Source organism: Euwallacea similis, chromosome 29 (assembly GCF_039881205.1).
Source record: "Euwallacea similis isolate ESF13 chromosome 29, ESF131.1, whole genome shotgun sequence".
Taxonomy (NCBI): Eukaryota; Metazoa; Arthropoda; class Insecta; order Coleoptera; family Curculionidae; genus Euwallacea; species Euwallacea similis.
Genome location: NC_089637.1, coordinates 1,891,439 through 1,912,494, shown reverse-complemented (window position 1 = coordinate 1,912,494; position 21,056 = coordinate 1,891,439). Strand labels below are relative to the sequence as shown.

The window sequence follows — 21,056 nt, the reverse complement described above, 5'->3', positions numbered from 1 at the left end:
CCGGTCTTGGAGTGCCAAGCAAAAAATGCAATTATTATGCCTCAAAAATTTATAATCGTATAGCTTGATTGATAATTAATTTGCCTGCATAACATTTTTGAGTCCCGGTGAACTGGCAATTTTTCAAACAAGGGCGAATTCTATTGAGTACGTTCGGATGCTCGACGAAGTTATGCTTTCTTCTGTTCGTACTTTGTATCCTGTGGCAGAAATGCCTGTCATCAATTATGTTGATGACAACTCTAGGATACATCGCGCAAACATCGTGAAGGACTGGTATCACGAGCATCCAGACATAAATAATCTTCCCTGGCCTGCATATTCACCAGACCTAAACCCCATAGAAAATTTATGGGGCCTAATGGTTCAAAGGTGGCACAATAACAATGAACGTACTACCGAAGATTTGGTGGCACATTGCAACCAAATCTGGAATGCGGTTAGAGATTCACCCTTGTGTCAAAACCTTGTGGGTTTAATGGGCCGGAGGCTACAAGATGTCATCGACGCCAATGGGGGAGTAATCCGCTATTAGAATTGTTTATTTTTTATTTTGTCATTTATTTATATAAATTTTAAGTTTATTTCTCTGGATCGTAGTGTATTTCCGAAAAAAATGTGTCTTGAAATTTTTCCTTTTAACGTACGCATTACAAAAAACGCCGTTTATGTCATCTTTTGTCTAAAGAACTTTTGCGACATAAAAATCACTTGATTGTTAAGTGAGAGGTAGGAAACAGTCGGACTAGTTAATTTCTAATTCCCAGCAAAATATTATTGTTAATAAAAGTCTTGAAGTTTAGTAAGTTGTTCTACAATGTTTTATAAATTGTTGGTCTTGTTTATAATTGAATTTAACATGTATTTTTTTAGTTTTTATCTTAAACAATTATATAGCCATATCAACTTTTGCAATTTACAAAATTCAATGTTAATATAGTGATGTTTTCATACAATTACTAACCGAATTGATTTATTTGAAATTAGCAGCCTTAAACTATCCTTGCAAACTTGATATTAGATATTAAATTCTAAATTTATTCGCTCGACACAACGTTTTTATTGTGGATCATTTTTTGTGAACTGATAAGGCGCCTTCGCTCGGAATACGCATCAAGCGATTTTGAACCTTAGCATGGTCGACCACTTTTGTGGCCGATAGTACATATGAATTTTAACCATTAAAATTCAGTGGAAATTTAATTCCTCCGATTTCAAAGATATTTAGCTCCGCAGTACACATACATTAAAGTGAAAATTCGAATTTTAGAACTTTTTTTAGCTCAAAAAATATCTTGAATTATTCAATATGAAAATTTTTAAACCAAAAATTCGTTATCCAATTCGGGTTTTGTCTTTAGCACATCAACACTGTATCATACGTACTATCTGTGAAGCTAAATATCATTGAATTTGGATTAACTCAATTTTTACTTAATTTTTTTGGTCAAGATTCGTACGTGCGCTACTGGTTGTTGGAAGAACAGTTAAAGCTGAAACTTTAGTAAAATTTTAACTTTTCGTAACAATAATGCAAATATGTGAAAATGAACTGATTGACTGATTATGGAATGATTATAAAAAAAACCTAAAATCATATTAATTAAAAAAATCATATCTGGCACCATATTAAGTCGCTGAGGGAACACGCCTTAACTATTTTGAAAATGACAGCACTTCCGGACATGCTGGAGTACTACCAATTGGATTATTTTGAATAAAACAACCTATTCATTATCAAAATTTTGATAAAATATCAACTTTTACATTGCGGCCAATTTATTTTCCTAATTACAGTTTTTTCAAAATCGCTCCGTGCATTCTTGAAAAACAGCACTATACATTATTAAAGAGTAACGGTTTATGTATATTCATCATATTGCCGTTTAAGCTACTTTTTTTGCAAATTTTCGCTGTTGACGCAGTTTTCTTCGATTGAACTGTGGATTAATTACCTTAATACAAAAGTAAAGTCCAACAACATTTTCGGGAAACATTTATTTCAATTTGTGCGTGCCTAAGCAGATTTATAAAATATTATGACAATAAGTATATAAACTTTTTGAATCTATAAACAAACATTTACAATCATATTAATCAGAAAATGGCTATTATTATGTTACTCGTATATCGCAGGAGTAAAAGTAGTACCTATACAAGATTATATCAAATTTCCATGTTAAAATCGATGACAGTTACGTAATTCCAAACTTTAAAATCTCAAAATTACAACCTAAGCTGCTTCGCAGTCACGTGCAAGAATCAGTCCCGGAAAGCCCTTAATAAATATGTAAATAAGCACACTATAAGCTAAAACAAAACAACAAAAACTCACACTAGAGTTTAATAATAAAAGTAAATCTAATGTTATATTTAAGACAGTTAAAAAAATGCTCGATAGCCACGTAATACTATAATAATAAATTGCATTTCTTGATTGCATTACTCGGTAAAAGACTAATAATATCTCCTCCATGTTTTATTTCTCTTTTCCTTGTAAACATACATGCACTACCAGAATATAAGAAGTACAAAAATAGTGGATCGCTATAAGGCTAAACGCGACGAGATATAATCAGCCATGACTTTTTGAAATTGAAAGACGAAATTAACACTCCTTGGTAACACACACAAGCTACGAAATACGGTGGCATTCTCGGGCGACCTCTTAGTCGGATTTCTCTGTCACTTTATTCACTGAAAATTACATAATTAAGAAGATTCAAAAAGAAGAAATTTGCACTAAGACCTACCTTGTTCTTTAACCTTATTCAAGGTCTCATCAATAGTATTGTGATGCTTCAGGAAGTACGGTCTCACAATCTTGTTATAGATCGCCAGAGATCCGTTAAAATCAGAGGGGATCATTAACCACACCATGAAAACGCACTAGAAAAAGTAAAAAAATATTTTATCACTCTTTAAAATAAATTATTTTATAGTTAATTGTGACAAAATTTAAGAAATTTCAGGAAGATTTTCACCTTGGTGAGCCAATAGAGTGGAAACCAGCCCACAATGAGGTCAGCAAAATACTCAACGACCGAGAATAAGGCGAACACCACCCAGTAAGTGAGCCATTTGGTATCATCATCCTTCTTGTGACTCTCGATGGCGTGTACGGACATGTACGCGGGATAGAGGAAACCCACAGAGTTGCACACTAATTGGCAGGCAAAGCCGAATACCAGCCAGAGGCCCATCAACACTATACCAGCTGAAGATTGAAAGTTCAACTATTAGGTTCATAGTCTTTTGGGTTGCTTGCTACACATTTTAAAGTAATTCATAACGCTTTTTTTTAATAGTTTTGATTTAACTTTAAATACTTTGGGTTCCCTTTTTTGATAATGAAAATTGCAATTTAAAAAATTCTCATATGATTGTTGTAGTCTATGCAATTTTTTTTTCATATGTTTTGAAAATAACAAAAATCATCAAGTACTTAAACCTTTTTTCATGAGAAAACTAAATTTTGGTTTTATAGGCTCCAACCTGGATGTAGTATTTAATAAAAGATTAATATTTAAGCTATAAACTTAGACACATATCCATTAAAATAAATTTAACAATAATTTTCAAATAACTTAAGAATATCAATATTTCTATTAAAAATATGTAAAATGTGTCCCAAATTTGATGGTTTTTCACAGAATCTTGGAGACATAAAGTTTTTGTAATTCCGTCTAGAGTATCCCATGAAAAAAATCACAATTATAATTAATATATTAATATTATTATAATTATATTATAGTTCTCTAACCAAAACTCTCAATTGTTAATTTCTCGTAATTCTTTTGAATAAATAAAATACAGATGCAATCTCAAAATATAGTTTATTTATAACACCCTGTATTTATGAAACCAAGATTTTGAACTTTTCCTTCGCTGTCAGCTTATATTTCATAAAAATTGAGCACAGAATTGAAAAATTTCTATGCCTAATTCCAATAATAATCCAAAAACTCAGTAAAACCATCAAATTTGAGCCAGGGGAGGTGCCCATTTTTGAGACTTACATAATTGATAAACTCTCATGTGGCCCAGTCCCTCATATTTATATTTTATATTCCATAACAACATTGGGACAATTATAATTTGTTAACTTAATTTTAATGACTCATTGAAACCCAAGACTGAATTATTAATGAGCATCATCACTTAATATTTATGACCCCTGAATGACTTATATATTTTTAATAAAAAATGATCAAATTCCATTTAGGTAAACTTTAAATGCATTCTCAGCATTGATTAGCGATTAAAGTCATGAGTTCAAAAATGGCTTAATCTTTATTAAGTTGGCTTTAGCTCTTTGGTCCCTTGACCTGAGTTGTTGTGGTTAACATATGTTAGATCATGTGCTAATCCTGTAGTTCAGAAAACATCACCTTTTAAGTAACTTCTCGTTTCAATCTTGTCAAGAAAGAAATTCATGGTCTGTCTCACAATCTCATTGATATCCATGACTTGCACTCACTTGATTCAACAATTTAAACCTTCTACAACCTATCTCTCCTCAGTAAAAAGTTTCAAACTTAAACAATGATATTTAAAGTTGATAAGGCTCAACCTCATAATCCTTTGTCTAATAACCAATTTGCAACCTAATGATAATTACAGGGACCTTTGAAATTAAATATGGGAACCAAAACTACATCGGTTTTATCAGGTAACCAGTCTTATAAAACCTGTTCTGGGTAGCATGTAATTGGAGCGCGGAGGACTCACCTAAAAAGATGTAGAGTCTGTCGATACCGGAGCGCTCGGCCTTATCCAACAGAGAGGTCCAGGGTTTGCTGTGGTCCCGTAGGACCTTGTCCAGCTTATTTTTAATTTCTTGCAGTTTTTGGGCCATCGTTATCGAAGAGTTTCGTACGGTAATTTCGAAGTATTTGAAATGGAATGACAGAAGCAGATGTCGATTTTTGAGAATGAAAAAATAAAATGCTTAAAAAAGTGGTCAAGGTTAATGTTGAAGTTATTTTTGACAGATTACAACTGATTGAAGTGGGAGAAAATCGAAGCACTTAAAAGGTACGAACACCGGATGATGTTATTAATGTAGAATATGAAAAGAGTTAAGTATAATTTTAATTTGGGGCATATTTTATGAAATTCATTCTTTTCTTAGATTATATGATACAGATTACCCTAGGTTAACGTTGAATTTAACTTTCATCTACAGGCACTCACTTCTCAAAGTATACATATTATACAAATTCATGAAGTTTAGCACTAAGGGGACACTTACATTTATACTTGAGTTGAACTTTTTGAATTAATGACATTGTTTACCATTACTCCGAGATCTGAGAAATACATTAATTTGAGTAGCAAGAAAAAACGCCTTATTGATACACATAGTAAACATCAATTTTGATGTAATATCTATCTTTCGTTTTGACTGATTTTTGACGCACATTTAAACTTTCATATTTAACGGTCACTTCATTTTTTACTCTCTACGGAGCATTAATAAAAATAATTTTGAATAAAAATAACGTCAGTTTTAAATGAAAAACATCTCTCCCTAGTAGAGTGAAGCGGCAAGATATTTGCAAATTTGTGTAACATTTTATTTCACTGGTTCTAATGTGTTGAATGATACGAATTAATCACAAAACAAGGGTAGAAAGTAGTCCTAGTTCGGTCTTTTAAGCGACAGGTAAGAGCTACCTGCATGATTACATGAGTAAAAACTTGCCAAGTAAAGGTAAATTCTCATTTTACATAAACGAATAAATTATATAAGTTGAAAAAGATAATGTCACAAGTTCTAAATTGAAAAGTAAGTGGCTAAAATAAATTTCCAAAAATGGATATTGTGGTCGAGGTCGATGGTGATAAAAGTTTTTGTGAATATTCCCCAAAAAAGCGATAAGAATAGAAATTTAAGACCAAAACTTTGTGTAGCCTATATATTTCTTATGTATCTGTTTTGGTTTAGAAAGCTCTCTAACACTAAACAAATACACAGCTAAATAGTATCTTAGAAAGCATATTAAGTATTTCTGATGATATGGGGATAAGCAAAATGATAGTAGCTAGATGAAATATAATAGCACACTCAAGTCCAATTTCCAAGTGACATATTATGGGATTGTTGTTTCATAGATAATTTTATTCATTTTCAGTATACAGGGAGATTTTGAAATTTCATATTTATTAAAACTCTGTTAGCGTTTCTGTTTTCAGAATAGTCATAATGCTATCCATAAGATTTAGTGACATAGAGTTCAATGTCACTCATTTTCTTCTAAATCCTATTGCTTAACTATAATAGTTAAAATAATTAATGCAAAATGTATTAATAAATGTAAGCTATAGACAAGATAATACAGAAATATATAGGGTGTAAATGAAATAGGACATATTTTAAGGAGTGATTTTATATTTGAAAATATGAAGAAAAATTGGTATAAACATGGGTTTGCAATAGCTTCTTAAGGAAGCTACGGCTCTTTAAAGGTGGCCCTCCAGAAAGGCAGAATGGCATGCAGAACCAGGAGGTAAGCTACACTTATTTAACATATTTCTATATCCTATAACTTTTATAACAATTTGACATTGAAATAAGGTTTCTCGTCTAATTTAGTGTTAATTAATTTAATTTTGCAATTTTGTTTTTTAATTAATTTTGAAGTGATTTTTGAAGCTTTGTTATCATTTTGTACTTCTATAAAAAAAATTGTTACGCAATTTCACTACCCAATTTCAACCTCTCACGTTGTTATGTTTCTTTTAAAGCAGCACATCTTTTAACCAGTTTGTCCTAAGACAATTTATCAAGAGTACCTTTACTATGTAATTTTGGACAAAAAACCATATTCCAATATAAAATGGTCATAAAAGTTAAAGAACACAGAAATATGTTAAGTAAATGTGGCTTCTCCCCTGATTCCATATGCCATTCCACATTTATTCCATGCCACTTTTGAAGGGTTGTAACTTCCTTAGAAGGCTTTTGTGGATTCATGTTTATACCAACTTTAAACCAACTGTAAAATCAGTCCTTAAAGTGTGTCCCTTTATTTCCTTTACACTCTATATGAAGTGTTTCATGTAAAAAACATCAACTTTAGGTCAGAACTTAAAGTCTCTATTGACACAAAAATTTCAAAGATGTTACTGAAATTTAACTCAAACTCTCTTTAAAAAAATCTGTTTGATTTTTTGCCTTCTATAATAACTGAGATATGGTGCTATTTGCAAACAGAAGATTTTTCAAAAATACCTTACACATATATGAAAAAGAAATCAAGTAAGCCATGAAACAATTAAGTCATCAACATTTAATTTTAATTTACCACAACTGACTATGCAGGGTTGTTCAAGTCATACTACACGGAATATTGCCGTTAAAGTGTTTAAAGTTTTGAATTTTTTTTGCGTTGTATAGAACTCAAATAGAAGTACATTCTAAAATTATTTTCCTTTTATACTAAGGGTTGTAAATAAGTGAAAAATATCAAAGTTATGTTTTTTTTTTAATGGAACACTCATTGTATTAGTACCATTTTAGATTCCTTGAGAAAAATAAATGTAAGTTTAAGGTTAATTACTCTCAACATTAAAAATTTGAAAATAATTGAAATTTTGTAAAAATGTAGTGTAAATTTAAAAACTCTGTTTTAAAGAAAGTTTAAACTGGAGTAAGCCAAAATTCACATCAAACCTCCGGCGTGAGGCATATTTCATATTATAGTCATGAAAATTTAGAGATTTCATACAGTGTATCCAAAAAATAAGTTGACAAATTTAATTACTTTGAAGAGTATTAACTTGCTTAATTTAAATGGAACACCCTATATTTAATTACTTGGAGTAACACAGAGATATTACCTATCGAAAACTATTACTTTTTGTATCAGTTCCTATGATTACATCTAAAATATTAATATAAAAACTCACGTTTATGAGTTCTTATACGGATAATTTTTTATTTACGATATTTTCAATATTATTTGCGTAACTTGTAACACAAAGGATGTAACTCTGGCAACTGATTGAAAAAGTTATTGGATTTTCTTTTTTTTTTTATTTTAATTTTTGAATAAAATTTGCATGTTTAGTTATAGGAAAATATAGTAGATTTCGATAGGTAATATCTCTATCTGTTACTCCAACTAATCAAATATAGGGTGTTCCATTTAAATTACGCAAGTTAATACTCTTCGAAGTAAATAAATTTTTCAACTTATTTTTTGGATATACTATATAAGATATAAGATATAATTTTTATGATTATAGCCATTCATGAAATATGCCTCATGCCTGAGGTTTGGTGTAAATTTTGGCTTATTCCTCTTTAAAGCAGAGTCTTTGAATTTGCATCACATTTTTACAAAATCTCAATTATTTCATAATCATTAAGGTTTAAGGTAGGTGAATCTTAAGGTTTACCTACCTTAATTAATTAATTAAACTTACATTTATTATTCTCAAAGAATCTAAAACGGTACTAATACATTGTGTGTTCCATTAAAAAAACATAATTTTGATATTTTTTACTTTTTACAACTCCCTATATAAAAAGAAAATAAGTTTAGAATATATTTGTATTTAAGTTCTATACAACGCAAAAAAAAATTCAAAACACTAAATACTTTAGCCGCAATATTCCGTGTAGCATGACGTAAATAATCCCGTATATTATCATTCAAAGTAACAATTAATTCCTTAATAAGCAAACCTTATGTAATTTAGAAAACTAAGGTGTTATTGTCAATATTTTGTTTCATAAAAATCAATACTAAAAATTAAACAAATTTATTAAAAAGAATATTTATTTCTGCTAGTCTGTATCCTCCTTACCTAAGTTTCCGGAAAGCAGTCAGAGATGACAGAACCATCATCAGTTAAAGTTGCTGTGCGTGTCCGTCCTTTGGTGCCGCACGAAATTGATAGGGGCTTCAAAGATATCATCGACACCATCCCCCAAAATGAGCAAGTCGTAATAAGAAGCATTGAAAAAGCCTTTACCTTTAATTATGTTTTTGGTGCTGATAGCCCCCAAGAGGAGCTTTACGACAGGTGCGTGGCTCCTCTACTCAAAAACTTGTTCCAAGGTTAGTTTGACACTTTCAAAACTTACCAGATGTTAAATATTATTTGTTTTAAGGTTTCAATGTGACCATCTTTGCCTATGGTCAGACAGGCTCTGGAAAAACTCATTCAATGGGAACTGCCTTTAACGAAGCTGACGCCACTAATATGGGAGTAATTCCTCGTGCAGTCCATGAAATCTTTAACTACATAAAGGACCAATTTTCTGTTGATTTTACAATGTCTGTGTCATTTACCGAGCTGTATCGAGAAGTATTGTATGATTTGTTGGCAGAAAGACCTCGAGATCAATGTGTTCTTGAGATCCGAGAGGACAACTCTAAAGGCGTGTATATACCAAATGTCACAGAGAAACCCGTGGAGACAGCTAATGACGTATTGAAAATTTTGCTCCAGGGTTCTCTAGGAAGATCAACAGCCGCAACAAATATGAATTTACATAGTTCTAGAAGTCACTCAATATTTGCCATTAACATGGCTATGCAACACAAATCAGATAAAACACAGAACAAGACAGCAAAACTCTGTTTAGTTGATTTAGCAGGATCAGAGAGGCCCAAGAAAACGGGGGCGCAGGGTACCACCTTCAAAGAAGGGGTGGACATTAATAAAGGCCTCTTTGTGTTAGGAAACGTCATCAGTGCCCTAGGAGATGAGAAAAATCAGAACTTGTTTATACCTTATAGAGATAGCAACCTTACCAGGTTGTTAAAAGGTAAGGGTGAACCAAATCTAAATGTTAAAAAACGTTATTTCAAAAATAACTAGACTTAAAACGAAGGAATCATTAATTTTTAAAAAATTGGTGCCAGTATCTACATTGTTATATGTTTTTAAATATTAATGAATTAATACTAAGTTTTTTCTTTTTGTGTTCATTGTTTTTTTTTGTTTACAACTAAACTTTTTCTTTTTTTTTAAATCAACATCCCGGTTTTTAATTATACTTTGGCGCTTTTTTACTCCCATCATTACACCTCTGAATTTTGTGTTTTTCACATATTTTTAAAATCAGTATTTTTTTAAATTTTGATTTGAAAAGGCCAGATTTTAGGGCAAATTTATTGCTGTTTGAGACAGATTATTTATTTTTTCTTTCACTATGTTTCTGAATACCGCCTCACGTTTTTTGTGTTTCGTGCATCATCAGGACGAAGTTTTTTAAATTTTTTAACTAAAAAATCTGTTTTAAATATTAGCTTGTACGCTTCTGAACTTAGTGTTTCAGCAAATTTTTCCATGATTTTTTCGGTTGAAATAATTTTAAACGTTTAGAATTAAGACTAGTTGTTTTAAAAAAATGTCAAAGCGGTCACATCATTTTTGAAGTTACCCTGTTGCTACGGAACTGAATTTTAATGTCTTAAATTGAAAAACTCAGGTTAATTTCAGTTATTTTTAAAATAATATCTTGAAATTGCGAAATAATACAGGGAAAACCTAAAATTTGGATACATTCAGGCTATTCTAAAGACGAGTATAAGTGGTAGTTACTTTGCCTTTTAGATTCGTTAGGTGGCAATAGCATGACACTAATGATCGCGTGCATCAGTCCGGCGGACTCGAATTTGGAGGAGACGTTGTCTACATTGCGTTATGCAGATAGAGCGAGGAGAATAAAAAATAAACCAATAGTCAATCAAGATCCAAAAACTGCCGAGATCAACCAGCTAAAGAAGCAGATTCAGTTGTTGAAATTGGAGATTGTTGGACAAGGTAAATTTAGTAACAAATCACCATTATCCCTATGATTATATGTATATGTATTATATAGTATTTATTCTGTTTCACATTTAATTCCCTACAGGAGGCTCCATGCTATCTACATCCGAATTCAACAAGTTAAAGGTGCAACTGTCTAATGCTCTCCTGGATAAGACTGATCTGCAGGAGAAGCTCATTATTCTTCAAAACGTCAATAAAATGTTCAATCAGAAACTGCGGGAGCTAAAATTGGAGTGCAACGACATCGCAGGTCGCATTAGCGCCGGTGTTGCAAACAACGACTTGGCGTGCATTAAGGAAGGCCTAGAGAAATTGCACCAGATACAAAGCCAGTTGGAATTTTTACGGGAGGAACAGACGAAAGCTGAGAATGAAATCAAAGCGCACGAAGAGACATTCAGCACGTTGCTCAACGTCTCAAGAGGATTCAACACCTCCAAGGATTTAGAAGAGGCAACATCGCACACGGATAGACAGATGGTCTTAACCACTGAATTCCAGGAACTTTCTAAGCAATTAGCCGTCAAGGAACGACTGGTCGCGCAGCTGGCTTTCAACACTCAGCACATGTTGGACCATCACGTCGTCGTTGAAACCGAAAAAAAGATCGAGGCCTTGGTAAAAGAAAAAGAAGAACTTTCACGGCAGCTACGGACTATCAAATCCCAGGAGAATACGGGCAAACTTGCGGAGCAGAGACGTAAACGCGTGCTGGAGCTGGAGGATCAACTCAGAGACCTCAAGAAGAAAGTACTGGACCATGCCAAGCTATTAAAGCTGCGGGAGCGGGACGAGCTGAAGATGAAGCAGCTGAATCAGGAGATCGTCGGCATGAAATCGACGAAAGTGATGTTGTTGAAGCAAATGCGTGAGGAGAATGAGCGATTTAAAGCATTCAAGCAGCTGCACCAAAGGGAACTGGCCAAGGCCAAGCAGCAGGACCGGAAAAAGGAGTCCGAAATGGTGAAAATGAAGGTAAAATCAGCACTATTAACACTGAATTCTATTCATAAATGTGTATTATGTTGTTCACAAATTTCGTCCTTAAATAGCATTCTTTTCCCCATTCAGCTGGCCTACGAAAAGCAGAAAAACGTCCTTAGACGGAAATTCGAAGAGGCGGCCGCGTTGAATAAACGTCTTCAGAACACTATCATGAAGCGGAAAAATGCGCAGCAAATACGCTTCACCGGCAAAATGGAAAAGGTCGGCTCGTGGCTCAAAGAAGAACTGGAAATGTATGTGAATATGGCGGAGGTGGACGCCACTCTGTCCGGTTTGATAGAGGACCGGGCCACTTTGCAACGACAGTTGGACGATTTGAAGAGCAATCCGGAGACTGCTGAAAGCGCAGAGGCCAAAAACATCGAAGAGGATATTGTGTTGCGGTCGGTGCAGATACAGGACTTGCAGCAAAAGATTTTAGATACGGGGGAAGGTGAGATTTACTTATGTTTAAGTGGGATTGTTGTAATTTGGAGATTAGCCATTTTACTTAATGGTTTGGTACCTTGCGGTGGCTGTATTTTATCTTTTAAGATTTATGAATGTTGGGCAACCGGGTATCAAATGTTTCTTACTGCTTTCATCAGACGTGTATGTACAAGGTGGGACAAAGCAATTTGCTTATTTAGAAATTCAATTAAAAAAGAGTAATGCAGATATATATTTAATTCCTTGAACAGCTTCAAGTATGACGTTTAAATTTTATGTTTACACGGTTTTAAAGATAATATCAGGCAGTCGGCATCCATTATGCTCAATAAATTGCGTTAATCGATCTCTAAAATTTCGTTCAACTCTTTCCAGCACATTGACAGGTATATTAGCAACAACTTGACAAACGTTGTTCTTCAAGTGAGCCAAGGTCCTAGGACGATCATTGTAAACAAGCGATTTTAGATAGTCCCATAAAAAATAATTGCTATATACAGGGTGTCCTGAAAATCAATGTCAAAAATGGTATCACGAGATTATTTGGGTCAAAACATTAAGATTTAGGTCAAAAGTTATTTGAAGAAAGTTTCTCGTTTAGATGCTATTGGCGGTCAAAGTTCTTGAAAAAAAAACATACTTTTTGATATATCTCGAGAATGCTTCAATGGATTCTAATGAATCCCATTGTGCATTTATTCATTAGTACAGGGATTATTTTCATGTAACATTCATGTCTTCGCAATGTGAAAGTGGTAAATTCTTAGCCATCTTTGTACAAAAATTATCAGAACTTTTCATTGGGTAGCTGCATCGTGTCGCTTTTTTTTTGATGATACATTAGCCCTTTCTCCAACTTTTCAATATGTTGGAAATTTCTTGAAAGGTTAACATTTCACGTCGAAAAAAATTATTTTCTTTTCTCATGCAGAACACCAACTTGCCATTCCTTCGATAATTATCGACACTTGTCGATGTGAACGTTGACGTCACTTATGGAAAATGTCATAAAAATTAATCAAAAGACTGAATTGATAAAAAAAAAATTTAAATAAAACAATTTAAATGAACTGTAATAAACGGTAAATATGAAAAATTTAATGATTAAAAAAATCATAGCAGATGTTCAAAGTGACCCAAAAGAAACGTCAAAAAATTTGGATTAATTTTTATGACATTTTCCATAAGTGACGGCAGCGTTCACATCGACAAGTGTCGATAATTATCGAAGGAATGGCAAGTTGGTGTTCTGCATGAGAAAAAAAAATTTTTTTGACGTAAAATGTTAACCGTACAAGAAATTTCCAAGATATAGAAAAGTTGAAAAAAGGGCTAATGAATCATCAGAAAAAAAACGACACAATGCAGCTACCCAATGAAAAGTTCTGATAATTTTTGTACGAAGATGGCTAAGAATTTACCACTTTCACATTGCAAAAAGACATGAATGTTACATGAAAATAATCCCTGTACTAATGAATAAATGCACAATGGGATTCATTAAAATCCATTGAAGCATTCTCGAGATATATCAAAAAGTATGTTTTTTTTTCAAGAACTTTGACCGCCAATAGCATCTAAACGAGAAACTTTCTTCAAATAACTTTTGACCTAAATCTTAATGTTTTGACCCAAATAATCTCGTGATACCATTTTTGACATTGATTTTCAGGACACCCTGTATGCCATGTATATGTATATGTACATACACCATGTATATGTATGTATGTATGTACCTCCATGCAAATACTGAAATATGTCAATAACTGGCAACAAGTGTTGCCACAAAACAGTTATTGACATCATTAATCAATGACCGATGAGGAAATAATCCAAATCTAGCTGCATGTTTGCAGACAGAGCGCTGAGGAGACCGCAAAACAGAAAGCCTTACCGTGTCAACGTTTTGGAGTGATCTTACTGTTTGTGAAAGCCCAGGTTTTTTTCTTTACATCACCAGTTTCCCTGAAGTTATTTACTGATAAAACCACCGAGTGCCGGCTAGGAACACGTCCACGAAGTGCAATATTGAAATAAGTACGGAATTTACGTTGCGTGTTGATGATTGAGCGACTGTTAGAAAAGTACGCCTCGATAGCGAACGTGTGCTCTATCTTCGTCCACTCCATGATGCTAACTAAACCAAGCGAAGTTAAAACTGTACGCCCTGCCGTCTCAAATGTGCCTACCCTCACCCTGTTCGAAACAACCATCGCTTTAGGACGCTAAATTAAAATCATCAAGTTGCTCTGCTCCTATACATTATAGTATATGTACGAAGTATTTAACATCATTTTCTCTAAATTGCATTCCGTTCACACAAATTCGTTTTTGTGGAACAAATAGTTTTTGCATTCCACCACCTTTCCCCAAAAAAATACACCGTACCTATTTTTGAAATAATTTAATTTTTTTATTGATTGTTACTCTCAAGTATTTTACGTTATTTTTGGTTTAATTGTATGACTATTTGCTATTAATATTGAGGAACTGGTTATTCTGTGTTAGTTTCCATTTATAGAACCCCGTCATTGTGTTTTTAGTGCCTGAATTCTTTCTACCAATTTTTAAAGTTATTTTATCATGTACAGTAAGTGCAGTATCCTCGATCTTTTACTTTCGATGAATTTCCATATGAATTTGCGTAAGGTATGTTGGTACAAGGCGATATTAGTTCGAGAGAAAAATTTTTCTATTGTCGATAACAATTGCTGTTGTATGTTTTTTATGGAGATAAGCTGGATATATTCATGCAGGTGTCTTCTGATCATGTCCGAGTTGATTTTGTTTATGTTTTTTTTTTCACATTATGTTTTACTGGAAATATAATTTATGATTGTAGGAGGTCAATGTCAAAGCTCACGGCCATATGATCTGATTTAAATTCATTGGTCAAGCTTAAATTAGTTATATTATTTTTAAGATTCCTCCTATGAAATAAGATGACCGGTGTTGCATCTGGATTCTCGGACATGAACTATCGGATATAGGTGTAATGTTTCTTATTTCTAAAGATGCGTCTAATGAGCGTACTTTTAAATCAACATACTGTCATTCAAATGTTATCCCATAAAAAAGGTTTCAGTAATTTAGGTATTAACTAATGTTCCATTTTAGAAAATAGAACGAAGTCGAGGTTCGATGTTTTGCAGACGATGGTGGAAGCCAAGTTTGCTCTCAGTAACCTATTTGAGCAAGCCGCCGAATATCAGAAGAGTCAGGTCTATGTAAAAAGAGAGATGGCAGAGTATCAGGAGAGAGAAAAAGAAGTAAATATATATTTTCTTTTTGTTTAATTTACTTTATCCCTCGAAAAAGACACCGATTTGACGCTGCAAAGTTGCTAAATCCTTATAATTCAACTGAAACCATTTTGTATTCCATAACGTCTAAAATTACGAGAAATTATCATGGTTGCCTAGCCACATAGTCAACTTTTTTGACTGTTCTTGTATTAATTATAATGTTTAATAACATTTTAGACAAACGCAAATAGCTTACATTGGCCATATTGCAATTATGCACTGATGTGGTTCATCAAAAGAATTCTTCGAAATACGTCATTTTTGCATGATTTAAAAACAGATTTTTTAATTTAAAATTTTTAATTACAAACGAAATTACTCGAATAGTATTTCGAAAATAGACTTGGAAAAGCACTGTTTGGTTATTAAATTTTGTTATGTAATTACGGAAATTGTATTCATGAGTCACATTATTTCTTTTTCCTTGTGAATTCCAGTGTTGCGTTAATATATACTTTCTATTTTCGTTTAGCAAAATCATATGTAATTAAATTGATATTTTCTATCTTCTTTTCATAAAGAGAGTCCCATTTGTGCTCTACTTATTATTAATAAAATTCATTGGTTGTACGCTGGTTATTTTGACAAATTTTAAGCACTTTAAAAAACACAAAAAATGTTGAGAAAATAATGGAAAATATATTCAATCGCAAAATTCCATGATGTATATTAAGAGAACAACAAAAATAGGTATAATATTATATCTTAATAAATTGTGGCTACATTTCTGTACAGTTGCAAGGAAAACTAGCGCGATTGGCTGAAGAAAACAAAGCTCTACAGGACCGTTTTCTCCAGCAGATAGCCCAGGAACAGCAAATCCATCAAAACAAAATGGGATTGCTATTGACTCAAATGAGACCCGACGGAAATCGTACTGGTGAGTTGATTTGCTTAAAAAGACACTTAACATACACATGAATGGTTTTAAATCCCTTAAGAAGATCAATAATTTATTTAATTTATTTGGAATTGGCAGATGTCGATTCACAGAACGAATTGTCGTGTTTGCAATTCGAGCAAATCAAACATCAGAAGAACGTAATAGAAGAACAAGCCCAGAAAATCGGGGCGTTAGAACAACGCCTCAAAGAAATTGAGGTAAGAAAAAGATTGGTTTTGAGGGTTAGGTTGTCAGCTATTTTTAAATCCAAGTAATAATGAACATTTTGGAAAATTTACGTTTAACAACAAGAATTACATCACAATAACATTTCAAATGCATCTGGCACTGAAATGCTACCATCAAAATTAATATAATCTTGACTTGTACCGTTGTTGTAACTGTTAAGAAAATTACTAATTAAGATGTGCGCTTTAAAAACGTCACGCTTTATTTCGTTTACTTTTTTCCCGCAAGATAAGTGGGGGCGTTGTGCAGTAGTGAAAACTATGATATGTGATTTGTACATTTAGGAAAAGGCTTTAAGCGCAAAGACACCCCCACGCCACAATTTCCAAAAACCGGTGCAATACTTAAGCGTCCCCTTCCTTGATGCAACACAGACGCTTGAAGAGGTAAGAAAAGGGTACTTGATTCAATGATTTGTGTGATCGACTGATTCAATTTAAGTCGAGAATTTTGTTGGCAAGTCATTTGGTTGATTACAGATTGATTCCGACGATGTTGACAAGGATCCGGATTGGCGAAAAACTCCTTTAGCGAAGCGTTTGAAGGTTCTTAAGATTGAGTCAAAGGTGGGGATGCGTGGTAAGTCATACGAAATCATATTTTTAATTTGACTAATTTGTGGGTTGTTTTCGCAATTGAAAAGTTGACATGAAAAACGACTTTTATCTATTTTAAGATTTAAAACGGCATTAGCCTAACACTAATGTCTCGAACATATTGACACTACACAAGCAATGTTTTACTGTGTAATTACGTTTCAAAAAATTTAAGCAATAGGTATTAAAATAAAATTTTTATTTTTTTTGAATGGAACCACTGCATCGCTCGATAAAAATCTATTGGACAAAATCAACGAGGGCTAAGGTAATGCAAGACGTTGCGAATACGTCTCACGCATAGTGTCCCAGACAACCAAAATACACAAAATTTATCTCACCATTTAAACATGGTTCAGTTTATATCTTTAAATAGTTATACCATTTTTAACTAGCTTTTAAATAACCGTTTATCAATCGTTTCAATACGAAAACAATTTTTGTTGTAATTATTAGATTCAGGTTAGTAAGGGTTTTTTTATGTCACGAATTCTAATAAGTTTATTTAAGTAAAAACTTGACCAAGTTAGTTGAAGTAATTCAGATTAATAAGAAGGACGCCAAGACTAAATCACAAGATCAATGTGTAACAGATCAGTGAGCATACTCAACTTTGCAAAACTAATCCAGGCTAGGTGCTGATTCAGGTAAATAAGGCCTTCATATTCTCGTTACTTAATTCACAAATTCTTTAAAGTTTAGTAGATTCGTTTCGTAAACGATCGTGTTGGGAAAGCTCTAATTATTCACCAAGCCAAATTCGAAATTACGTATTTCACTTTTTGGCTTTAAAATTAATCACTCTGCATATGTTTAAAAAGATGCCTTAGCGAAAAAGTTTATATAAAGCGTCTCCCTCGAAAACTGAATGAAGAATACGAAATTTAATTTTTTGGCCATTGTGGATCAACTTGTATTTTGAATGGGTTTAGACTTGCAACTAGGGATCCTGCTAGCCACGAGTAAACTAATAAATAATATACTAATTAGAAGAGTACATAATTAGTTGAAATGTATCTTCTAATTTTCCATATGGAAGTTTCACCGTTGAATCGTGTTTTCCTTGAGTTTCACCGTTGAGTCGCGTTTTCCTTGGAGCCGTTTTTGCCGAGTAGCAATTTTTTTAAATATGAAAATATAGAAACCCACATTACTTTTTGCCCCACTTGAAATAAATTAACCTGCTCGTTTCATTACCGCTTACATTTTGATCTACACAACTAAGTTTTGTGATAATGACCTGCTTCGTTTTCCCGTTAAGTTTTCTATTGTTTCATCAAACTTCGTGCTCATTGTAAGAAGTGTACGAGTCTTGAATCTTTCTCTTACATTGTGTGATTTCAAATTTGAAGCCTTTAACTATTTGAAGACCTCGTTACATAGGTTGAAGGAAATTTATATCCTTATGTAAATTTTTATTTTCTTAGCAATATCATTTGTTATAATACATAAGATTCAAGATTTAAATCAGGTATATATATTGAATACAAAAAAAAACTAGATACTTAAACGAATATTTTCCTAGAATCTTCGATGCCCCAGGGATCGAAAAGATCTTCAGACGGGGGCTGCAGTTGCAAGAAATGCAGCACTTTAAGGTGCAAATGCCGTAAGCTGGGCAGATCCTGCACGGAATTATGCAAATGTGTTACGACAGACTGCGAAAACAAAAGCGAACCAGCTGATAACTGTGGCATTGATACCGTAAGTTTGAGTTTAAAGCTCGAGTTATACTTTGAATAACGTAAAGTTAATATAATATAAAAAATTGTACGTTGAGTAACTTTTTTAGAATTTGCTTGTGTTATTTACGACTTCTAAACCTGGATTCAGGGGTCAGTTGACTATATGTAGAGTGTTAATAATTATCATGTGCATATGGAAGAGGGTAATTCTTTAGCCTATTTCATGACTAAAAGTTTATATAAACAAAAGTCGCAAACGCTCCGTTAACTATTTACCGGGTGTTAAAATTTCAGAAAATTTGGAATATAGTTTACACTGTAGGACTTACATCATTAGGCATGTCAAATGGTTTTGATAATCTACGGGATGATATTTTTTCAAGTGTCATGCCCCCTTTTCTCCCCTTGAAACTTTTCGCGATGTGCCGCTAATAGATTCTAAAATACAAAATGACTTTTTTTGTTTAGAAACTTTTTGATCCCTTGTAAATTTTTCGTATTTCGCATTTATAAATTAAAGGTTTAAGTTTTAAACTGTAAGTATTTTAAATTCTCCTTATAATCTCATAATGTTAAATTTTACAGGACTGGTTTATTTGAATGTATTGTGTATGAGAACTAGCGGATAGGACGGGGTGGATTTGAGTCACGGCCCTCTAGTTCTTCTGACTTAAATAGCCTAGATTTTTTCTTAAGGGGGCATCTAAAATCTTTAGTGTATGTACACGCCAGTGAATATCTTTGATGAGTTACGAAATTGAATATTAGATGCATTTGAAACTGTAAGAAATACTCCGGAGGTATTCGAAGGAGTACAGGCATCAATGAAAAGAAGGGCGGGCGCATGTGTAAGGGTTGAAGGTCACTTTCAATAGTTGCTCTAACCTAGTTTCCTTATTAAGGTTATTATTATTATTTAAGGTTATCCAGGTTTTAATTTTCAACAAGTAGTTCCAAATAAACTTTCAAAATGTTTAAAAATAGATGATTATCTATGATAAATAATGGCTTTCCCATAATAAATTTTAATTTCATCCAGCGAATTACAGATTTTTTTTCTCAATAACCCACGTAACTACGAAAAAACTACAATAGATCAAAAGTTTCTACATAAATTAAAAATGTCATTTTATATTTTAGAATCTACCAGCAGCGTATCACGAAAACATTAAAGGGGAGAAAAGGGGACATAACCCCTGAAAAAATATCACCTACCCAAACCATTTGACATGCTCAATGATGTGTATAAATCATAGAGTGTAAACTATATTTTTAATTCTAACTAAATATCTCAAAAATTGCAGGAGCTATGAAGAAAAAATTGAAAAATTTCTGAAATTTAAACACGCTGTAGATATATAACGAAGCGTTTGCGGACCTTATGTTTGTTTGAACTTTTAGTCATGAAATAAGCTAAAGAATTACCCTCTTACGTATGTATGTGTATGTTATTTGAAATTATGAAATATCTTGGGTCGCTAGTCGCCAAGAATACAAATGTTTTTCTCCCGTATAATGAACAACATTAGTACCCAAATTTTAAACATTTTCGAAGCTAGAAACAATTGAAATATATAGTAGTATATTTCCACGAATAGAATTCCCGAAAGGAAATACTCCCTTATTTGTAGGTTTAGAAGAAAAATTCATTGTCAATAAAAAAAAATGCTTGTCTTGAAACTGCAAGTTGTAATTGGACAGGGAATATAAAAAATTACTTTAAAAAAATACTTATAAATAAACAGAATGTAATTTTTTGTTTTCTATATAGTAATCAAATCTATGGTATCTCCAATTGTAGGTTCAAAACAAGAAGTCGTTTTTATAAAAAGTAATTTTCTTGTACATCTACAAGTATCAAAGTTTTCCCTCCTGTGTATTCAATCCAAAGACACATTGTATTACATGATACTTAATGATTATTTGGTATTTGCAGAAAACATCTAATAACGATGAATTAGAATTGGACACGAAATGTTTGGCAAAAAAACCAAGGTGAGTTCGAATCGTTTTAAGATTTTGATGAACTATATTTAAATATGTACAGAATTGTAGTTTATGTTATAATCTTCAGAACAATGCAATTTTAATAAAATTGTATCGTTGCATC

General features: G+C 32.7%; 3 protein-coding genes across 4 annotated transcripts in view; 2 read left to right on the top strand and 1 right to left on the bottom strand.

Annotated features, from left to right (window-relative positions):
- LOC136417622 (trafficking protein particle complex subunit 2-like protein) overlaps positions 1–21,056 on the top strand; it is an 86,168-nt gene that overhangs the window by 3,043 nt on the left and 62,069 nt on the right. The window lies entirely within an intron of this gene.
- ReepB (Receptor expression enhancing protein B) lies at positions 1,982–4,969 on the bottom strand. Of its 2 annotated transcripts, none has more exons than XM_066403405.1 (4): positions 4,732–4,969; positions 2,985–3,217; positions 2,754–2,889; positions 1,982–2,697 (listed from the first exon to the last, which is right to left on the bottom strand). In XM_066403405.1, the coding sequence occupies exons 1-4, from the start codon at positions 4,856–4,858 to the stop codon at positions 2,669–2,671; spliced, it is 525 nt and encodes a 174-aa protein (XP_066259502.1). In that variant the 5' UTR covers positions 4,859–4,969; the 3' UTR covers positions 1,982–2,668. The 2 variants fall into 2 exon arrangements, with proteins under 2 accessions (XP_066259502.1, XP_066259504.1); XM_066403407.1 differs by lacking the exon at positions 4,732–4,969 and adding an exon at positions 4,392–4,534.
- Positions 5,649–21,056, top strand: part of Klp3A (kinesin-like protein 3A) — a 196,339-nt gene continuing 180,931 nt past the window's right edge. Inside the window, exons 1-13 of the mRNA XM_066403383.1 lie at positions 5,649–5,668; positions 8,802–9,071; positions 9,125–9,784; positions 10,576–10,785; positions 10,877–11,769; positions 11,866–12,232; positions 15,346–15,497; positions 16,269–16,413; positions 16,513–16,634; positions 16,950–17,051; positions 17,145–17,244; positions 18,787–18,965; positions 20,883–20,941. Of these exons, the coding sequence (XP_066259480.1) occupies positions 8,843–9,071; positions 9,125–9,784; positions 10,576–10,785; positions 10,877–11,769; positions 11,866–12,232; positions 15,346–15,497; positions 16,269–16,413; positions 16,513–16,634; positions 16,950–17,051; positions 17,145–17,244; positions 18,787–18,965; positions 20,883–20,941 (3,218 nt within the window). The 5' untranslated portion in view covers positions 5,649–5,668; positions 8,802–8,842. The remainder of the gene's footprint in view (positions 5,669–8,801; positions 9,072–9,124; positions 9,785–10,575; positions 10,786–10,876; positions 11,770–11,865; positions 12,233–15,345; positions 15,498–16,268; positions 16,414–16,512; positions 16,635–16,949; positions 17,052–17,144; positions 17,245–18,786; positions 18,966–20,882; positions 20,942–21,056) is intronic.